Source organism: Malaya genurostris, chromosome 2, assembly GCF_030247185.1.
Source record: "Malaya genurostris strain Urasoe2022 chromosome 2, Malgen_1.1, whole genome shotgun sequence".
NCBI lineage: Eukaryota > Metazoa > Arthropoda > Insecta > Diptera > Culicidae > Malaya > Malaya genurostris.
The window spans coordinates 213,060,039-213,081,361 of record NC_080571.1 but is presented as its reverse complement, the minus strand read 5'-3'; the positions used below and the strand labels follow the sequence as shown (position 1 = coordinate 213,081,361).

The following is a 21,323-nucleotide window of genomic DNA, read 5'->3' as shown; positions in this document are numbered from 1 at the left end:
TCGCCTTTCCGGGCCAAAAAAAACTTTCTGACCCTATGTTACGAATCGAACCCAGATGTGTTGTGTGTTTTTAAAAAGTTGTGAAAATTACAACTGAATGAATTCAACTCCCAATAACATTGAATGTTTCAAAAAATAAAAAAAAATAGTTGCAGATACATTTGGAATTTTCGGACAAAATATTGAACTATTTATTAGACTGGATGTCATTATAATTGTATACATAATAATGTTCGAGTAATCGAATCTGAGTAGCACATTGACATCAAATAACACTCACTTTTCAGCTTCCATGAAGCGCTTATACCTGTATCTACAGCATTCACAACTTGCATATTTTTTTAAACAAGTGAAAACTGAATTCCGTCTGATATATCCTATAATTTGTGATTCGGATTTTCCATGGCACTACATAACATCTTCAAACTTATTCTTTTTTTGTACGGTGATATTCACTCATGTGCAATGTATGCAATGAACTGCTAATGTACTGTAAAACTACGCACAAACACAATATTTCGCTCTATAATCTAGGTGTGCTTCAGTTATTTCGCATAAATTATTACATTATAATTGTCAATTATTTGTTTTCTACTTTTTTGTTGTCTACACTACTATCAGCTCAGGGTAATTATAATCGCATTAAAATCACATCTAGATGTTTTAGTTAAGCATGATAGACTAATTACGTATCTAAGATACAAATCATGTCTAGTAACATTGAGGAAAGTTGTTTACAGCAAATCAAATACGTGTTTTGCAAACGCCAGATAGGGAAACAAAACAATGAAATATGCACTTGACATTCTCGGCCTCGCTCTCTTTAGCTTAACAACGTATTATAAGTTTACTCATTCTGTCCGAAGAACTTAAAGGAAATTAAAATTGAACGTATCCAACACATCAACTAAGTTGATTTCAGGCGACGGAAACATTGTGTACCGTTGCTTTCTGGCGTTCGATTTCTTTTTTTAATCCTTAGGTTCCTCTCTGTACCCATCGGAATATTGTTCTCGACCACTCATTTTCAAAATTGCTTTGCTGTCTGCATTGGAGTCCAGAATAGATCCAGAACGAGTATCATCCTTCATCAATGAGAAAATAAACATAGTTTGGTATCTTTTATTTACATGCAAATCGATAAACTTACCGAATCAGTCTCTTTGACAGGCTTATCCCCAACGCCCCAGACTTCAACGTTTCGGATGGTGAATTTACTGGTGGCACTCATCTGGAAGTACCCTTTGTAGGTCGTACAAGTTTCCGAACATTCACCAACACCGTACTCGCTGTCTAGCCACAGACCCCAGTAGTTGTGTTGACCGCCCAAACCCTAAAAAACAAAAAAACATGAAGTTTAGGTATAAATCCACTACACCTTATCGTCATTTTTCATATGGCTGAACACTCCTAAATAAGTATATCTAGATAAATACTTCATCAATGCGTGAAATATCTCACAGGCCAATGAATGTGTCTGTTCATTGAGTAAAATCCATTTTTGGTGTTATTATTAATTAGTTTTCAAATCGAAAATGGCGTCGAAATAAGATCAAGTTCAAAAAGCAATTGTGTGTGGCCACAATGAAAATTCGGATCTGTCAGAAAGTGAATTTGTGAAAAATGGTTGGTTTCCCTGTAGGCATTGTCCATAACATTCATAAGGATCAAGAGTAAACCAAGTTAACTTGTGTTGGTAATTTGTGTATTACGTACATTTTATTTAGTACGTATGCCATAGATCTGTGTATTCATATATGAAGTGCACCGAGTTTATCAAAGTGGATTGCACGATTGAGTTTCAAACAATCTTTTTTTCACAATAATTTATTCTCAAATGAATGTTAAGCCAGACATCTTGGATGAAATATCAGTTTTGATCAATTTTTCACCAACGTTTGATGGAAAATTGCATACATTTTATGAACGTAGATTTTAATTCCCCTAATAAAAAATTCCTAACTGCTTCAATGTACACTGAAGTCTTTTTTTATGCGAATTTACGTACCACATAAAAAACCGCATAATTCTGAAAATTCGCATTAAAAAAAAACCGCATAACTCTGAAACTTTGCATAAAAAAACGCATAACTCTGAAACTTCGCATAAAAAAACCGCATAACTCTAAAAATTCGCATAAAAAAGTCACGTAAAAAACCGCATAAAAAAGACCTCAGTGTATTTGTATTAGATTGCGCTACACAAAATAAACAAAACTAAATATTTTCTGTTGAAAAAGCAGTTTTCCGGAAAACTAAATAGTTTTACGACAACCTTTCATATCCATTGCCTTTCGCGTGTTAAATTAAAGGTTCCTATTTTGCGGGTTTACTTCTAGAAGGTACGTAAATCTTTATATTGCAATAATTTCTGCAAGAGGAAATCCATATAGGAATGTGTTTGTTGCTAATCAAATGTGTCAGTGGAAGTAAACTGAAACTGAAATAGTCTTTTTCGAGCAGTTTTAAGGAAAACGGAAGAGTTTTAGACTAAGATTTTCGCTTTTCTTGAATTGCAATTTTAAACAGTATGAACCGATTGGTTTATTTTTCAACCATATGGAAGATTTATTGAGTAAAATAAGGCAAAGAAGCGTCGGAATTTGTTTTTACGCACACATTGTTGGCATTACTCATACGCTTGCAAAGAGTCTTGCTCCTAGGGCTGAGGCCAGTAGGTCACGTAAAACCACGTGGCTCGATGTGAGTATTACATTTCTCTCCATGCTCTCTCGCAAAAGGGCAAAATGACTCTCGATGTGGCCGGGTTGCCAAAAAAGTTTTGATATATTAGGTTACAAGTTTGACTACATTACATAAAATACAAGAAAGCTACCGCTTGTTTGGCAGCCTTTTTGAGCCGATTTTATTTCTCTCTCATGTTTCGTTACGGCGCCGCCATTGAAATCGACTTACGTTCACAAAAATAACTTTCACTTCATTTTTATCGCGACAACAAACATATATGCACTAATCGCATCTAAATTAAATTATCTAGACATTGGGCAACGTAATAAAACGTGAATAAAACGTAGCATGCTTGAATTTCGGTAGTAAATGCTACATGTGGATCACGTTCCTGTCAAAAGCAGAGACTTTACTACACAACAACGTTCGAACATGTAATATTTACAATTTTTCGGTAGGTAGCTCCAGAGGTTGCTACTCGTGTGTTTGCTGATAAAGTGAAGTAGAAAAATTAAACAAAGTGGCATTTTTGCAGCAGTAAGTACTTTTCTTGCTTTGTGCATACTTATTCCAGCTTTTCCGGCTACGAGCCGATACGGCATACAATAAATGCTCAAATTCGAAGGTAGCATTAACTACATGTTCGAACTTGTTTTTTTTATTTTTTATACCAAACGTGTTTTACTCTGTGGACTATGTTTTTGAGAAGATACTACCCAGTAAATCCGAGCATCGGACGCATCGTGCACGAAAGCTTTTGATTGCGTTTCGAGCTTACGTAGTGTATCGGTAGAACAAAATAGTGAAGATGTACTAAAGCAGAGAGCGGATGTCTGATACTCAGGAGAGATGCGATATATCGGGGTTTGGATTTCCAACCCCGAACATATGGCAAGAGTTTTTCTGGCCCTAAGAGGCGAATGACCTTAACGGTAAAGCCTCTATGATCAAAACAAAACAGCGTTTAACACTCCTTCACACACAATCGGGGAGACGGCGGCCCGAAAATGCCTAGTTTGATTTTCCTTCGCTCTGTTTCTCTAGCGATACATAATGTAAAAAAAAAGCTTTCTTAAGTCGACGCGGTTGATGCAAATGGTGCAGAATTGTCCGATGACGGGCCGATCGAAGCGCTACGATCGGCCCCATATCGTGCTCAATCGGTCCGATAATCGGGCCGATGATCGGACCGATACGGGTCTACAAATTTCACTGGGTACAAACAACAGACTTTACTACATTTTATTCATACGCCCCTTTTGTCAGGATAGATTTTTGATCCATGCTTTTGAAGGCGAGATATTCAATGAACAAATTGAAAGACGGTGTTATCAGCTATGCAATTCTTCCTTCAGAAAAAAGACTTCCCCGACCGCTAAAGTCAATGAATCATTCTGAAATTTTCACAGAATAATTTAAACTAATTTTCTAAGAGATTGTCAGTTCGGTTTTTTTTTATATTCGTCACCGTTTCTGAGAAAATCAGATTTGAAGCGTGAAAATAGCCCTCTAAAACGCCCTAAAACACACTGGCCTTAGCCCTTAAAGCTTTCGATACACGTTTGACAACAGCTGGAAGCAGAACAAAAATGGATCTCATGAATCACCAAAAGAACACTAAGGTGAAGTAAATGTGACAAAAGATATCAGTTCTTTCAGTACGTGCTTAGAAAAATAAAAATGTCTCCAACTCTCGTGCATACTTCCAAGCACTGTCTAAGTATGAAGTCGTTCAAGGTGAAAGCTGTACCGAACCTTCATGATAAACAAAATATGAAGGCTAAAATCAGGGCTCATCAGTTGTATCGCGAATATTAGACGAAGTTTTCCCGCGTGATTATAGAAGATGAAACTTATGTGCTGGAAGACTTTAAGCAGCTTCCCGGAATATCCTCTATGCAAACAAACAATAAGCAACAATTATAGAAAAAAATCGAAAACCTTGTACAAAAGCAACTTGATCGATTGCAAAGAAGTTTACACTGACAATTAAGTAACTGTAATTAGTTTTAAGATGACTAATAATGCACAATTAAATGAATATTGAATGCATCTTGGATTGAACTAACAGCAAATTTGTTTCATTCCAAATTTAATCTGTCCTGATTTTGTCGCGAACAAGCCTCACATAAATTCGCATTAAACAAATTGTATTGATGCGTTGTTCAACGTTCATATGACTAACTAGGGACTGGTGCAAGTAGAGAGTTGATTATGCAAGGAGAGGCATTATTTAGTCTGAGTGGATCCGAACTTGCTACGTTGTTTGTGTAATGTGAGTTCTACCTGAAGTGACCCTATTTTCTTACTTCAGATTGTCCATAAACAACTCTGCCAAGACAAAGTCCACAGGGAAGCATTCTTGGACCTTCAATACTCTTACTGTATTTCAACAATCAAAAACTTTTTTCTATAGATTGCCCTAGATTCTCGTTCACTTTCAAACTCTATTATAACATCAACTGCATAGAAGACGCAGATTTTTTTCAACGGCAATTGATAATCTCAATCTTTACAAATATTTATGAAGTGATCTCAGTGTAACGTTTGAAAGATTTCTCACCCTGCATTTCTGAAACCGGCAGTTAAAAGCTTTCATTTGAAACTAAGTCTATAAATTTTGGTTCCGCCTTCTCTGAGAAATCGCACTGTGTTTCATTTTGGAATTTATGAACACTATTTCCGAGCCTCCGGAACGTCGAGTCGCCAAATTACGAATAAAAATTTGAAAATTAGTCGTTTCGTGCATCGGATTTTTTGTAGAAAGCACATATTAACAGCCTTTACGGTAGCCGATTGCCCAGATTAAAAGCACATGATAATATTATTAGGACATTTGCTAACAAACTATCCTATTCTGTGATGCATGTCGAAATGCAGAGGATTCCTCGATTTCTGGTAGCAACATGCATCGAATTAACAATCCTTTCCTTTCCAAGTAGATCTACACTCGGACGTAGCCGGCGTCGGTATTGATCAACATGCAGGGATCCTGCATGTGATAACAATGTGAGACCACATGGAAAAACAAGCACGTTGTGTCAGAAAAAAATATTTCGCAGGCTCATCAATAACAGACCCGCAGATCCTGATCAAATAACGGAATAGCAAAACAGGGGCGGTCTCTAATGCTAATGCTATTAGTGAGCCTTCAGAGCAAATAGAAATCTCGGAACCGATATTGCCGACCTACAAATTGGAACAATCTTGTGTTAAAGCCGAGGAAAACGAAACGTCTTGTGTACCGTTTTTTAACATTTTTTGCATCACTTCTTCAAACGACGATTTGGAATTTTCAAAATTAATCACCATAACACCGGAAGACAGAGCCAAATAAAGTCCCAAAGTAACAAATAAACATCAGACCTCTCATTTGAGTTTCAATTTCTGGAAATCGATCATATCATAGAGAAACCGATGTGAGTTCCATTTGGGTCCTAACCAGCATTTCAATTGGACAACAGTACTTAAGGCTTGTGAATTGGAGCATTCTGAATTGCAATATTTCCCATTTGACCCATTTTTTTGTTCTGACTGAAATTTTCTAATCTACACACTTAATCACCCGTAGCTCCGGAACTGGAAGTTAGATCAGAGAAAAATCAATAACGTTTTGTGAAGTAGAATTACTTTTCATTTGAATTTAACATTTCGAAAATCGATCAGCACTCTCAGAGGTGAGTGAGTGCATTTTTTAACATATACCAACATACACGCATTTTGCGATCTTGATGGCGTATGGCACTTGGTTGAAAAATCGGTCCTCACAGTCTTTCTATATAAGAAAGGCAAAAAGAGCGATTTTAATTCGAATACTTTCTGGATGGATTCATGGTAGGCAGGTCGATTTACGTTAGATCTCGGTATACAGAGATGAACGGTTCGTTCGCGATCAGTTCAAGAGAAATAGTTTATTAATAAATAATTAAATATTGAACGAAAGTTTATTTTTAAGGAGAGATAGTTCTCGATTATTTTTCAAATTAATTGAACTGAACGACTTCTATAAGAAAATCAATTTTTCTAAAAATCAATTCATATCTCAAACCAGTTGTATCCTTTGAGTGAAATGAGTAAAATTCAATGAATGAAAATAATTATCAGTACGAATAGTTGAAAAATTATATTTTATAAAATCCCCTATAGTCACATTCGTTGAATTTGTTTCAACAATATGCCATTAAATGCTTTCATGGCATAAAGAAAAATAAAAATTCATGAAAACGAAAGGAAAGTTTGCATGAATTTGTTTCTTCCAATAATCGGTCCTTACACGAGACAATACTATTGTCAATACAAGGAGTATTGACCATATTTTGCATCGTGTAGTGGAAACTTCATCGGATTGATGTAAATATTATCAAAAAATCAAAACTGCTCATCAATCTAACAATACTTTCACTTCTGAAAGAAAACTGTTTAATAAGTGCAAAAAACCATTCCCTCAAAGTTTCAATACTCAGCTGCAATATTTAAAGCTCTAAAAGCTGGATTTTTTCGAAAAATGCGGACACAAGTTACCAAGCGAATTAACAGGCTAGTTCAACATAACTGTTAAGTAAGGTATTGTACTGAATTTATAAGAACAATAATATTAATTGGCAAATCAAGATTAAATCTATGGCTCTCATATCTTTATCCGAGTCGTTAGAAGATCATCCAATGATACCAAAAACTCCTACAAATGCTACTAATTCCTTGCGTTTTCATTGATACGACTAAATACGTTAGATACTCTTTAGTCATTTCTAACTGTATCAATTACTATCAATAGTAATCTTTTTAGACCAAAGAGAAGACGTTGGGCAGAGTCAATTAAAAGATAGAAAGATTACAAAATACGCATGTTTGGAGATTTATGACGTGTTATAGATAAGTTTGCGCTGTTAGAAAAATTCGCAATATTTTGATTTCATTCAGGAGTTCTTGCGTGAGTCACAATATGAAAATTACGCTACTTTTAAATATATTGCTGGACGCATACACAGTGACCGTAAATAACGTAATGAAGTACTGGTTTCTGTTGTAATATTTTTGTTTCGTAATTCATTGCACCCGTATTGTTTAGGTACACAAGCGCCGTCCTGAATTCAGTGGAACATATATGAAACCCATACACAACCTGACAGGATTTCTGTCAGGTTGTGTATGGGTGGATTATACATAGTGAAAATATAGTTGTATGGGAGTGATATGTAGAATTCAATGACGAGCAAAGTGTAATTGTGATTTCAAACTTGCCAAATGACTGAAAAAGCTACGGCGTCTAAATATTACAGCTGTTGTCTAGCACTGTTCATTTAAATTGCATGTTTTCCGTAGAGTGCCTGTAACATCAGAGTGACGACAGCTGTTCGTTTGGAATGACAGCTTTGTTCCAAACGAGCAAGCGAGCTGTCGAAACTATATTAAGCTTATGAAGCTGCCAACGTTTGGCGGCAATTAAAAACCAAATAACCAAATACATGATTTGGTTAAAAAATGTAACAAAAAATTTGATCTCTACTGAGTGTCTGGTTGTGTCATTTGATGCGACAAGCCCTCCGTTGTGTGCGGAACGGAAGTCTACGAGTAGTTCAAACACAATAAGTATAGGGTTGAAATTTCTAGCTTGGTGCCTAAAGCATGGGACACAGCTGTGCGGTGTCAGTAGTAAGAGAATAATAATCACGTGATCGGATCTAGACGGGAAGATTTGAATTCTTTTTTGCCGGTGTCAATACTACAGTGTAGTGAAGAGCTACACTTGTTACATACTTGGGGACTCGAATTTAGTGTTCGACCCCCTCAAGTAGAAGGTAAAATACATTTATAAATGACTCAATCTAGAATACCTATCCGTCTTTACATTTTATATCTTTGACTTTTCCAAGGTAATGCTTACCGAAAAGAACCAATCAAAATCGATATAGTATTTCTCAGATTTGTTGAAGTACATACGATTTGAATCTATATAAATAAAATTGGAAGGTAGAATTTTATACCATCAATATTACATATTTTGCGTGAATGTACAAACTAGCTCTTTCCATTATCCTTCCTCGCTAACGCGTTGGATCATGGGTTCATCAATGTCTGAATAATAATGATAAATCGAATGATTGTTCCTATCTTTAATATGCAGAGCAGAAGGTTAAATCAACAGTTTGCTTACAAAGGACCGCCACTTCCCAATACCATGCAAATAACTGTTGTTCTATATGAGCACAAGGCTAAACGTTATTATCATAGTTATTTTTTAAATGTTTAGCTTATTATACCAAAAGTATTTTTGAGGAAAAAAATTCAACGGTCAATTCATAAATTTTTTTTTTTGTTTTAATTATAGAGGCTTTAACATCTTAGGTCATTCGCCTCTTCGGACCAGAAAATCTTTCTGACCCTATGTGCGGGGTTGGGAATCGAACCCAGGCGGGCTGCGTGAAAGGCATCGACTATCCCATCACGCTATACCCGTCCTCAATTCATAAAATTGTCAAAATAGCTACCACATCACAACTAATCGCCATTTCCAATTATTGGTGCATCAACCCGCTTATCATCGCTCCAGTTACTTATCAACAACTTGCTTCAACACTCACCATACCATTCGGCATCGTTTGCTGGTGCAAATTCAAATATTGATAATGGTCGTTATAGCCAGTAGCAGAAAAGCTACGCATTTTCGGTCGCAATGTGAACAGAAAGGAGGTATCATTTCCAACATAGTTAGGCCCCAACGCCCAAGATTCTGTCGCAAAACCGCCAAAAATATGCCCATTTGTATCTTCCACTATAACCACAGTTGGACCTTGATCGATAATGCGACCTAGAACAATAAATTCAATATTAATTACGGTGAGCTTTGTCGATTTTGCAGTGTACTTACCTAACAGAGTGGAAAAACTCTCTCCATGAATTTGAGAAGAAAACAGAAAACGCCATTTATGCTGGAGCGCAGTTGGAAGATTTGCATTGATAAATAGCATTTGTGAGAGATCGGTAAACGCTGGATAGTCGGGCATGTACTGCAAGCCTTCACATATTGGCAGCATAGCATGTAGCAAAACTTCTTGATGTGGAACATTCTCCCTCTTTTTGCCCTTGCCATCGTCAGTGTCGTCCTTCCGCTTTTCGTCCGAACTGTTTTTAACAATTCGGTAGTTGTATAAATGAGAGAACACGTGTTCCAGCATTTTGAGGAAGATAGGGTTTTTGCTAAGCCTGAAACATACACGTCATGTACAGGCGATATTTATTTATCAATTGAATTCGAGTTAGATTTTTCAAGCAAAACAATGTATAAATAATTGAACAAAGCTTATAAATTGATAGTTCAGAAAAATGACAGTATTTATTCGCGAAGAAAATTCACACTTACCATCGTTCGGCATCAGTGCGAGTTACTTTCTGTGTTCCTTGCTGAACGACATCGTAAACTAAACTTTCAGCTAATTTTTGTATACATTCTTTCACAATACGAAATCCACGTGACTCCCAAGATTTAAATTCGGCTCCACCTTCGAGTCGTATCGCTCGCATATAACTGCTAACAACCGCTTCCACATACTGTAAGCATAGACCTGGTCTCTAACATCACCTAATTTCAGTATCATTCAAAACACTCACCTCTTTTATCAGTGGGTAGGCTATATCGGTGGGTTCGGCATCGGGTGCATGTCCCAAGCTACTCAATAACACATTGATCCGTTCGTCCCCCGTTCCCCGTACCGTGTACACGTACAGTTCGGCAAATCGGGGTAATTCCACGAAACCGATTCGGGACCCAAGTGGTCCGAAAAGAAAGTTTGTTATATATTGAGCCAATCGTGGGTCCATTTGTGAACCCCAAAATTTCTGCAATAAATAATAAACAAAATCATTTGAAGTTACATTAGCTGCCCTTACACGAGACAATATTATTGTCAATACAATGCTTCGACAATACCTACCATAAGATCTTCTTCTTTGCATTTGTCGGAGTTTTTACTCGCCATTCGGAAAGAATTTGCCACCAGGGGGAGCTCTCTTTTTTCGAGCATGGGACATTTTTCTGCTAATTTTGTACTGGATGATGAAATATTACCCATGTTTGCAGTGCTGGAAATAGAGACAATTTTGTGTATGTTCAGAAATTTCAATATGTTATTATATTACAAATTTCAGTTCTAAGCCTCTATTCTACCGATTATTGGTTACAAAGGAAAAAGTTATGAGATATGTTTGTTGGCGAATTAGCAGTACAGATACGGAAAATCGATAGCACAGTGTTTAAGAAATGTTGATACTTAAAAACTGATATAATGCTTCTAGTGATGTAGAGAAACTTTTCTAATTATCATTCAAACTGATGTAATTTCATTTTTTAGTTTTTTATCACTACGTCCGGAATGTTGTGAAGCGCGCCTGTGTGAAGCGTTTTTTTTTCAGAATTAAAGGACCAGTGTTGAGAAAGAATCAAAATTTCGAAAAACGCTACTAAAATTTTCACAAATGATTTTCAGATAAAAAATCATGGACCGGAAAACTCACTGCAGAAAAAATCTGCATTGCTAATTTTTTGCAAACGCGATTTTCACTGAAACTAATTTGACAAAGCAAAAAATCAGTAGTAAAAAGTTCACTAACAAACATTCTTCTCGATGATATTTAAGAAAAAAGGTCACACATTGAATATATATGATACAATTCTCGAAAAGATGATTTTTGGGACATAAATTTACAAAGCCGTTATATCTCAAACCTTTGCAGAATACATAATGAATATATTCACCGATGAACAAAAACAGAACCTTTCTGAAAATGTTCAGTGCGCATAAGGTAGATGATAAGTGGATCAATAGTTATAATATAGCGGAGTACTATCAATAGACGCAGCAAGTGCTGTGATTAATAATAGTTATAATGATAATAAAAAGATCTAAGAAACAACAATTACAAAGCACGTTATGCAGCTGTTTAGCCTAAATATCATACGCATGAGCAACAGGAGTGCAGACTATCGCTACACCAATTCAAACGCTGCGCCTGCGGTGGTAATTGGTCAAAACAGTTATTTTAAGTGATAGTTTTCAGATATATATTATCAGATTTATATGGAATGTGTGGAAATTTACAAGTCAATCGTGTGATTCAAGCTGAAAATCTAAAATTGGTTCGCAGCAAACCCATCCACGAGTGTTTATTTTATTTTATTTTTTCAGTAGTAGTGTTTTATCTCGCGTTGTTTACTGGTGAGATCGTCCGTTAGAGATATTTCACATCTTTCTTATTTACAGGCCCTTATTACCGGTATCACTTTCACTTTCACATTCACTTCACTTCACTTACATGTCACTTCACTTGATTTTCCCTATTACCAGTATCACGCATAGTGAAGTGATCACTGTAGTGGAAAAACTCATTTTTTCATAATTATGTTCATAATGTTCATGTTCATAAAGTGTGCATCCAAGTAATTATTTTTGTCTCTGAAGCGACTTCCGTAATAAAGATTCACATTCACTTCACCCGAATTTCACCGTGTAGTGATACCGGTAATAAGAGCCATAATGTCTTATTATATTTCTCCTTACTATAAATCGGGCTAGACTCAACTCCGTCGATTATTCGGGGAACGTTTGATCGATGGATCTATTTTTCTTCGGGTTAAACTCTAAGTGCGCGTAAAGTTTTTAACCGTGCAGATATTTCTGTGAAAGTGTAAATATAGTTCGAATATCAAGTGGCGAGACGACAAAACGCGCTCAGCTAAAGCACAGACTAACAGACATGACAGTATGAGTAAATTCTTATAAAAATAATTTTTCGTGATGCACTAGTTCCACCTATATTGTACTGCGCGAACTATTTACTATTGGTACACCCCTTATAACACTAGTTTTTTACTAGTTGGTTTCCCCTCGTTTGTCAACACCGATCAGCTGCTTGCAGGGATGCCTGCAATCATCAAAATATTTGAAAATGAATCGTCACAATAAATTATTGGATTACATTGATAATATATTTAACTTTTTCGCGATGTTGGAAGGTAACCATTTATTTGACTCAACGTTGATTATCTAGACTATTTTTTATTGTGTTGGTAGTTTTCATCCGAAATTAAGTGGCGGCAGACCAGAAGCAAGTGAATATTGTAACAAAACGGGTTCGATTTTGTATTGCGTTGGAGGATGAGAAGTAGGCACAATTATGTATATAGTTTTGGCAATATGTATTAAATCTGTATCCTGCATGAAATTCGCATGGACGTATACAAATCAATACATTACAGGCAATTCTGTATGAATGGCAACGCTGTTGGTAAATGAAAAAAATAAACACAGTCTAGATGACAGACAGGATGTTTTTGATAGGGTAACGTGGCGCCATCATGACACATGTGAGTACTGTCCCAAATAAAGGAATATTCGAAATGACCGTTAAAATGATTGAAGAATCTAATTTGAGTGTCCTGTCTGTTAGTCTGTGGCTAAAGTTTCGTGCCAGAAATTATCCCAACGAAAAAAATTGTTTTAATAAGACTGTTTAAATTGTTTTAATAAGACTGTTTAACAAGAGAAAGGCATTATCACACCACAAGGTGGATTAGGAGGAGGTTTTTCTCCCTTCTGTATAATTTTCCAAAAGTAGCGAAAGCACAATAACTAATCAACCAATGAACCACATGTAATCAAATTCTGACAGATACTATTTTATGAATGGCACATTGACGTTCACGCAGAGAAATGAAGCAAAACAGTTGATGATTTTTTAATTTGATTTACGATGATTTCTAGCTAGAATATGATTGCTTTGAACTAATTTCTCCCTTCAACATCATTCAATATTCATAGTTTAATTTAATCAAAATTTTGCTCCGGTCAAATGAACGAAATATTGTTTGCTGAAATAAACTAACTTTTTATTACGTTTCAACCAAAGTTGAGTAGATGTTATTTTTCGATTGCATTTCACCTATAGCTTGGAAATATATATCGAGGTGAAAATTTCAATTAGTAACGAGAAATGACTAATTTTCTCTGTTTTCTAAGCCATTATCATGGCTGCCTCTAACAGATATTAGGTTTTTTACCGTCACTGCTAACCTCCAGAGATGCCAGGTAAAAATTTCAAATATCTGCAGACAGGGTCTGTTAATCTAAAAAAAATCTGCAGTCAGCAAGTATGTCTTGCTGGCAGCAATTTCTCTATAAAGTATGACACGCAAAACTGACTTGGCGAGCAAAAAAAAAAAGGGTCGCGGAAATTTCAAAAGTTTGTAAATATAGACGAAAGTCTGCGAGAATTTCAAAAGTCTGTAAAAGTCTGCACAACAAAAAATGTCTGCAGCACTATACCCCAAATCTGCAGATTTACAGACAAATCTGCAGACCTGGCATCTCTGCTAACCTCAATCGGATGAACACATTTTGAAGGTTCAGCAGTACTGTTTGTAAACAGAGATTTTTTGTTTGTCTGTTGACAAATTGGATGAGAGCATTTACGGTCCATATCGCCTAAATAAAGTATTAAAACATTTGCTCACGATTTGATACGGTTTGTTTTTGAGATTTATTTAATAAAAGTGACTAGTTGCAAAGTGTAAAGATGATTATTTGAAATGTGTTCTTCGATTTTTGTTTAAGCTTGTTTGTAAACAGTACCGCTGAACTGTCAAGGATGAATTTTTGTTCATTCGTGACGTCACGATAAAAAATTCAATGACAGTTCCTCTGTTATCAATCGAATTTCACCTTTCAATGTGTGTGTACGCATTCGCACGCATATAACATGAATCAGTATTGCAAGTGCTGTGAATTTTAGACTTAAAAATGTGCCAGCAACTTTGTTTCTAGCACAATCATATTAGTATCAGAGATGCCAGGTAAAAATTTCAAATATCTTCAGACAGGGTTGTAAATCAGTAAGTATGACTTACTGCAAGAATTTCTCTATAAGCAAAGTATGATACGCAAACTTCTCGAGCAAGCAAAAAGGTCGCAACAAAGTCTGTAAATTCTGCAAATTAAACTCGATCTTCAAAAATCTGCACCCAAAAAATGTCTGCAACACTATATACGAAAAGAATCTGCAGACCTGGCATCACTGATTAGTACAAAAGCCACTTATCATTCACATCAGTGATGCCAGGCTAAATTTTCAAGCAGATTTTAAATAGTTTGTGCAATAAAACTGCTTCAATGGCAGTGGAAAAGATCGTTATTAGCTAGCAAAAAACGAAAGTCAAGTATACGAAATCTTATAAAATGTCCATTTAACATTTGAGAATAAGTGAAACTGCGGGGCAATAAATATCTACAGCTTTCATTAGAAATTTGTAAATTTAGAGATAAACCTGCAAATGTGTCATCAGTGATTTTCATTTACTGAGCTTATTTGTATATGTGTACTGAGGGAAACGGACTTTGCAAATAATTTTCCCGCGGAAGTCCAATCAAGTATAAAATGCGCAATATCGAACCGACTTGCACTCTGTTCAGGCCGATGATACCGCGAAGAAGGTTGCTGTGCACACCAGAAAAAGGACCTTCTGCGGGTTTATTTTATGCGCCGTTCTTCTCGCACTAGAGATAACGGTTTTCATAGGAAATCCACTATTGAATGTGTGTTCGCGTTTAAATAGGGCCTATAGGCTATACGGAAAAAATCTTCTGAACTCGATTTTTTTCTACGGAAAACTAAGGAAACTATTTATTCTGGTGAGTAAAACAAGTTTTCTCTTGTACGTTCATGTAATTTCAAAGGCATCAATAAGTTTCTAGGGAATACATGGTTTTCCGTATGAACTGATGTGAAAGCAACGATGGATAGAGTGATGTGTTACAACCTAGTAGTCGCTCGGAAGGTGTGATTCGAAGAGCGAGGAACGCTACGAGCGATACGATCTTCCTAAAGTCCGTACAGCTTTTTGGTTTCGCAGACGACGTTTATATTGTGATACGTAACCTTAAGGTGAAATGTAGCGTCATAAAATGCGCGCAAAATTTTATCCGCTTCAGTTGAACGAACCGTCGCACAAAGCATACCAAGAAAAACGGACACATAGAAACAAGAACTTTTTTCAATGATTGAGCGCAGTGGGTTTACCTCTCGTTATATTGGCTTGTAAAAAAGACTGGACGTAATGGATTTTTGAATCCTTCACACTTTGAATATATGCTAATTCAATCATTATTGTTAGTGATTACTCTTACACTAGAGCTATGAATCATGAGTAATTATGAATGACTAACATGAGGCTATATGTATATGTATTGACCAACTTGCTAACCATGTATATGTCTGAGTTTAGTAGCAAGCATGGATTCTCCTTCAAAAGAACGATTGAAGACGATATAACATTCAAGTTTTTTCGATATCTTTGCCAGTCGTTCACCAGGCCCTTCCCGCCGATGAGATAGAATTTACGTAAAAGTATTTACTTAACTCGCATGATAGAGCGCGGTCGAATTTACTTATCGAATACATTCAATGCCAATATATTCCATTCTAATTGACTTTCATTATCATCTTTGAATAAGTAGAAAGTATTATTTCTGTTGTGTCAATAGGATCGTAGCACTAGCCATGTAATCGAAGCTATGCTATGAGTCGGCTGCGAAGTCTGTTAAAACAGAAAGGCCAAATTTCTCAAAAGGAATGTAATTCCAAGACTTCCACACCCAGACATTTTCCTGGTGTGGATTCAGTATTCTCCCAATGCGGTTCCGCCACTTCTTGTCTGCGAAGTTTGTTGAAACAAATGGTCATATTCAACAATAAATGTAATACCAAGACCTTGCAATGCATTGAACTCAACAGAATTGGACATTATTAGCATTATAAATGACAGTTACTTAGAAAATAGACGATTTCTTACAATACCCATTTTATTGTAATCAACTAGTTTTTATTTCAACACAAAACCCAATGGTGCATAAATTCGCGTCATTATTTTATATGTAATTTTTGCTCACGATATAATGCCACCGTGCTCACCGTGCATTTCTCACACCACCTCAATACGAAACAGCAGCGCGCAAGCAATAAAAAAAATGCGGAAAAGTTTATCTAAACTTTTTAAAATTTCGGTTGTTTTAGCTAATATTTTATAATTTTGAGTTGCATTTTCAGATTCTTTGTGAAATTCTGCTACAAACACTACTTTTCAGTTCTAAAATCATCCCCGTGAAACGGAACAGTAACCGTTTATACATTTCAAAAACCAATTACGGCTCGCCAAAGCAAAATTTCAAAATTCTAAGAATACTTAGTTATGACAAATTTGATTTCGAAAACTTAAGTGTTTTTGATTTTTCGAAAATCGATCTAATTTTTGAATAATTGATCAAAAACGCGATTTTCGCATTCCGCTACATTTCACCTTAAGAAGATGAAAACACAACGGACTGAAAGCCGAAGCTGGGTGTATCGGGCTGGCTATAAATGCATCGAAAACAAAATACATAAAGACGAGGCTCTAAAGAAGAAACATTACGCCTCCCACCAGGAATATTGAATGACGGCGAAGATATCGAGATGGTTGACGAGTTCGTCTATTTCAAAGATGACAACCGACAATGATACCAGCAGAGAAACTAAGAGGCGTATTTTAAAAGGGAATCGTGCGTACTTCGAGCTCAGGAAAACCCTTCGATCGAGTAAAATACAAAACGCTCATGATACCGGTTGCTCTCTATGGTCACGGGACCTGGACTAAGTTGGCAGAGGATCAACGCGCCCTAAGTGTTTTCGAAAGAAAGGTTCTGATAACAAAAAAAAACAAAGCTAAACACCTTCTGCTTCCAGAGAAAGACTTAACTTATTTGCTGTACTCGAACGAACGCCTGTATGGTATTATACGGCCTGTACTCCAAATAAACATACATATTTTCCCTGGCAGCTCGCTGTCCAGAGACTGCATGGTTTCAACCAATGCGATATTAAAATTGGTGCGATGGATTGCCAGTTTGAGGTGTTGATTATCTGGAGACTATCAGTGCAAATTTATTTGATCTCGAAAAACAGCAAACGTGATTGCACAAGCTTAAGCTCACTATTGATTTTGAATGGATGGGATTAAATGAGAAACTGAGATGGATATAAGTACCTTATAATAAAGTAATGATGCCTTTCTCAATATGCTACGCTGCGATGCGAAACTTGACCTTATGAACGTAGTTTGTAATTTTCATGTGAGGGAGTTCACAAAAACATACTTTTTTATTGCATGAATTCGGATTTCAATAACATTACCTTCTTTACATTCGAACAAAATTGAATCTAAACGAAATTTAAAAAAAGTTCTTCTTTAACATGGCCCTCATAGTAAAAAAGTGCCTACCAGCTCTCCATCACACATATATGTTCCAACCACTTCAGTGCCCTTTAATCACAGACTAGCAGACAGGACACTCAAATTAGATTCTTCAATCATTTTAACGGTCATTTCGAATATTCCTTTATTTGGGACAGTACTCACATGTGTCATGATGGCGCCACGTTACCCTATCAAAAACATCCTGTCTGTTATCTATACTGTGTTTATTTTTTTCATTTACTAACAGAGTTGCCATTCATGCAGAATTACCTGTAATGTATTGATTTGTATACGTCCATGCGAATTTCATGCAGGATACAGATTTAATACATATTGCCAAAACTATATACAGAATTATGCCTACTTCTCATCCTCCAACGCAATACAAAATCGAACCCGTTTTGTTACAATATTCACTTGCTTCTGGTCTGCCGCCACTTAATTTCGGGTGAAAACTACCAACACAATAAAAAATAGTATAGATGAACAACGTTGAGTCAAATAAATGGTTACCTTCCAACATCGTGAAAAAGTTAAATATATTATCAACGTAATCCAATGATTTATTGTGACGATTCATTTTCAAAAATGTTGATGAAATCAGGCATCCCTGCAAGCAGCTGTTCGGTGTTGACAAACGAGGGGAAACCAACTAGTAAAAAAACTTTTACGTAACACAAGGGGTGTACCGATAGTAAATAGTTCGCGCAGTACAATATAGGTGGAACTAGTGCATCTCGAAAAATTATTTTCATAAGAATTTACTCATACTGTCATGTCTGTTAGTCTGTGCTTTAATCTTATCAATGCAGACAAATTGATTATACATATATTCATGTGTTGAGACCAATTAGACGTGTAACCAGATTTGCGGAAGCTCTCCCGTCGGGAACATGAACACTTGATTAAATTGATACTCTTCGTGTGATAAAATACGATACATGGGCTATCAATATGTATTCATAGGATTTGAGGATAGTCAACAATGAACTTTTCTGCTCGCCGTCTCACACAACGAAACAGAGATAAAAATTTTTAATACAAAGGAAGTGGTTTTGGCTCCGTCATCGGAATCGAGTCAAACACGGCAATGTATATTTATTGTCCAGAGTGATTCATTCTACAATGTTTTCGAAGAATACTTAGATAGTCCGACAGAAGAGTCTAACTGCAAATGACAGTTTCTCTTTGTTTACTTTTTTTTCACGATTTACCGTATTGATTTTATATTCGACGCTTTACTATTCGCAAAACTTTCAAGTTAAAACTAAAAGCTTTCGATTTATATTGGTAATTTTCAAGAAAATGCAATAAAGGCTCCGTAATAATCAAAAGAAAAAGTAACAAAGAGAGGCTCTCATTTGCAGTTAGGCCTTTTTGTCGTGGGACTATCGACTTAATTCTATTTAGGAATGCGCGGGACATGGAAAAACTGATTTGATGAAAATCCTAATAATCGTGCGGCAATACTCGCAAGAGAAAGTAGACAAAGAGAAACTATCACTTATTGATGTAGTCTTTTGAAAAATTCACTGATAATTTAAATTTGAATGAAACATCCGATTACTCGATTATTTAGGGAAATGTTCAATACCGGGATCCAATAAATACGATGAAAATCGTTACGTTATGATTGAAGATTCACAGTAATTCAGTGTTGAAATCGTCGAAAATAACAAATATCGACAAAACTGGGTTCGATAAATCTATGCAAACGACAAAATGCATTTCTCTTTATCCAAAAAAATAACTTACAATAATAACTAGAGATAGATATTATCACATCACTAGGAAAATTAAGAAGCGAAATATGTTCATGCTGATTCCACTAAATCAAGGATTTCTGAGATTTCAGGGTTGCCATTCATTAAGAATATCAACATATTCACGGATAAGCAAATTAAAGTGTCCACCTTATGATTATTTTAACTTCTCTCATTTACAAAGTAAAGGCACTGTAGTTTTTTTATATATTTTTTTTTGGGATACAATAACTTTGCTAAAGCTATAGAAAGCAATATTTCACCTCATCTTATTGCAATCGATGATGCGAATTTCTGTTACCGGTCTTGAATGCGTCGAATAATAAATTGATGGGTGCACCAAATTTTTCATTCGTTGTTGCATTGTTGAGGGACAACCTCGGAAATTTTTGAAGCTTGTATTTTTATTTTGTTTCTATTTCAAAGTGTAATTCGCCTTTCGGGTCAGAAATACTTTTTGATTTTGGAGTTGGGACTTGATGCCCAGGTAGGCCGCGTGAAAGTCATCGGCTTACCCATTATGCTATACTCGTATCCCGCTGGCTGATTGTACTATTTTTTGTTTTAGATATTTAATAATCGTCAAGGCATTGAAACAGCTTTCGTTTGGATTCAGCGGTCATTTCAGAGAATGAAAATAAACATTCATTACAAATGCGTCATAATGCAAAATTATAGAAACCATCGAGACATTACCATCAGACGAGACTTTTCACTGACTTAGCTAGCGTATTAATATTCCCCCGACTTAATTTTTAGTTTTTTATAATTAAACGTTGTAAAATAAATCAAGACATCACGTGAATTATTGTCGTTCATAGTTTAGAATCAAATCGGTCTCACCAATTTAATTCGTACCTTACTTCAATTATTGTTTTCATTTCTTACCTGGTGCTTCCTACAAATCCTGCCTAATCAATGATTTTTCTTTTAGGTTTTTATATATCTACGTATAAACTCTACAGTAATATGGTTCAATCAAGAACAACAAAACGATTGTATATTCTCATATTGACTGCTATATCGCAATTGAAAAAATCACTCTTTCTTGCTACGATTGGCTTTTGGATTTGTATTTCAAGCACATAGCAGCGGTCAAATGAGTAGCCTTTCGCTCTGTTGACCACTCAGTCACTAACATAAGCTTTTGTTCCGTGCATTCACAGTTACTATACCACTATATTTTTGCTCTTGTTTGTAGCACATACAATCTAGACGAAGCGGTACCAAATGTTTTGTGTATCCAGCACTCTACTTTAAGTCCTTGTGAAACTGACTAGGTAAGCTTACAGATAACCAGATTATATAGATCGAAAGTGTGGCTTCAATCACCGTGCGCCTTACAAGAGTTTCACCAAACCTTTATAATATGGGACACTAAGTTGTTCGTGATACTACACAACATAATAACACATCACAAACAGTATCTGTTAACTCCAAAATAGTACAAGTAGGAGGTAATTGAAACTGCCTGATCCGATCAGTTGTTGCACAAATTCATTCAGTACTAGAAGATTCGGGAAACATTCTCTATATGTGCACTTAATAGTCCGAAACACCGAAGACTGATTATGTTGGATTGGACGAATGGCA

The 21,323-nt window shown here is 35.9% G+C and overlaps 1 protein-coding gene across 3 annotated transcripts; it reads right to left on the bottom strand.

The window, feature by feature from the left end:
- Window positions 1-190: 190 nt before the first annotated feature.
- LOC131427447 (MTOR-associated protein MEAK7) lies at window positions 191-21,283 on the bottom strand. Of its 3 annotated transcripts, none has more exons than XM_058590633.1 (8): window positions 21,075-21,283; window positions 10,619-10,766; window positions 10,296-10,523; window positions 10,048-10,235; window positions 9,556-9,890; window positions 9,269-9,495; window positions 1,151-1,333; window positions 191-1,085 (listed from the first exon to the last, which is right to left on the bottom strand). In XM_058590633.1, the coding sequence occupies exons 2-8, from the start codon at window positions 10,754-10,756 to the stop codon at window positions 972-974; spliced, it is 1,413 nt and encodes a 470-aa protein (XP_058446616.1). In that variant the 5' UTR covers window positions 10,757-10,766; window positions 21,075-21,283; the 3' UTR covers window positions 191-971. The 3 variants fall into 3 exon arrangements, with proteins under 3 accessions (XP_058446616.1, XP_058446617.1, XP_058446615.1); XM_058590634.1 differs by having other exon boundaries at window positions 21,091-21,283; XM_058590632.1 differs by having other exon boundaries at window positions 20,619-21,281.
- Window positions 21,284-21,323: the final 40 nt, after the last annotated feature.

Excerpts from the sequence above, each read along its gene's own strand:
- LOC131427447 (XM_058590633.1), bottom strand. The coding sequence starts at position 10,756 with ATGGGTAATATTTCATCATCCAGTACAAAATTAGCAGAAAAATGTCCC. Across the intron at positions 10,236-10,295 it reads CCTACCCACTGATAAAAGAG|TATGTGGAAGCGGTTGTTAG; the intron begins GTGAGTGTTTTG and ends CTATGCTTACAG. Across the intron at positions 9,496-9,555 it reads GAGTTTTTCCACTCTGTTAG|GTCGCATTATCGATCAAGGT; the intron begins GTAAGTACACTG and ends TTATTGTTCTAG.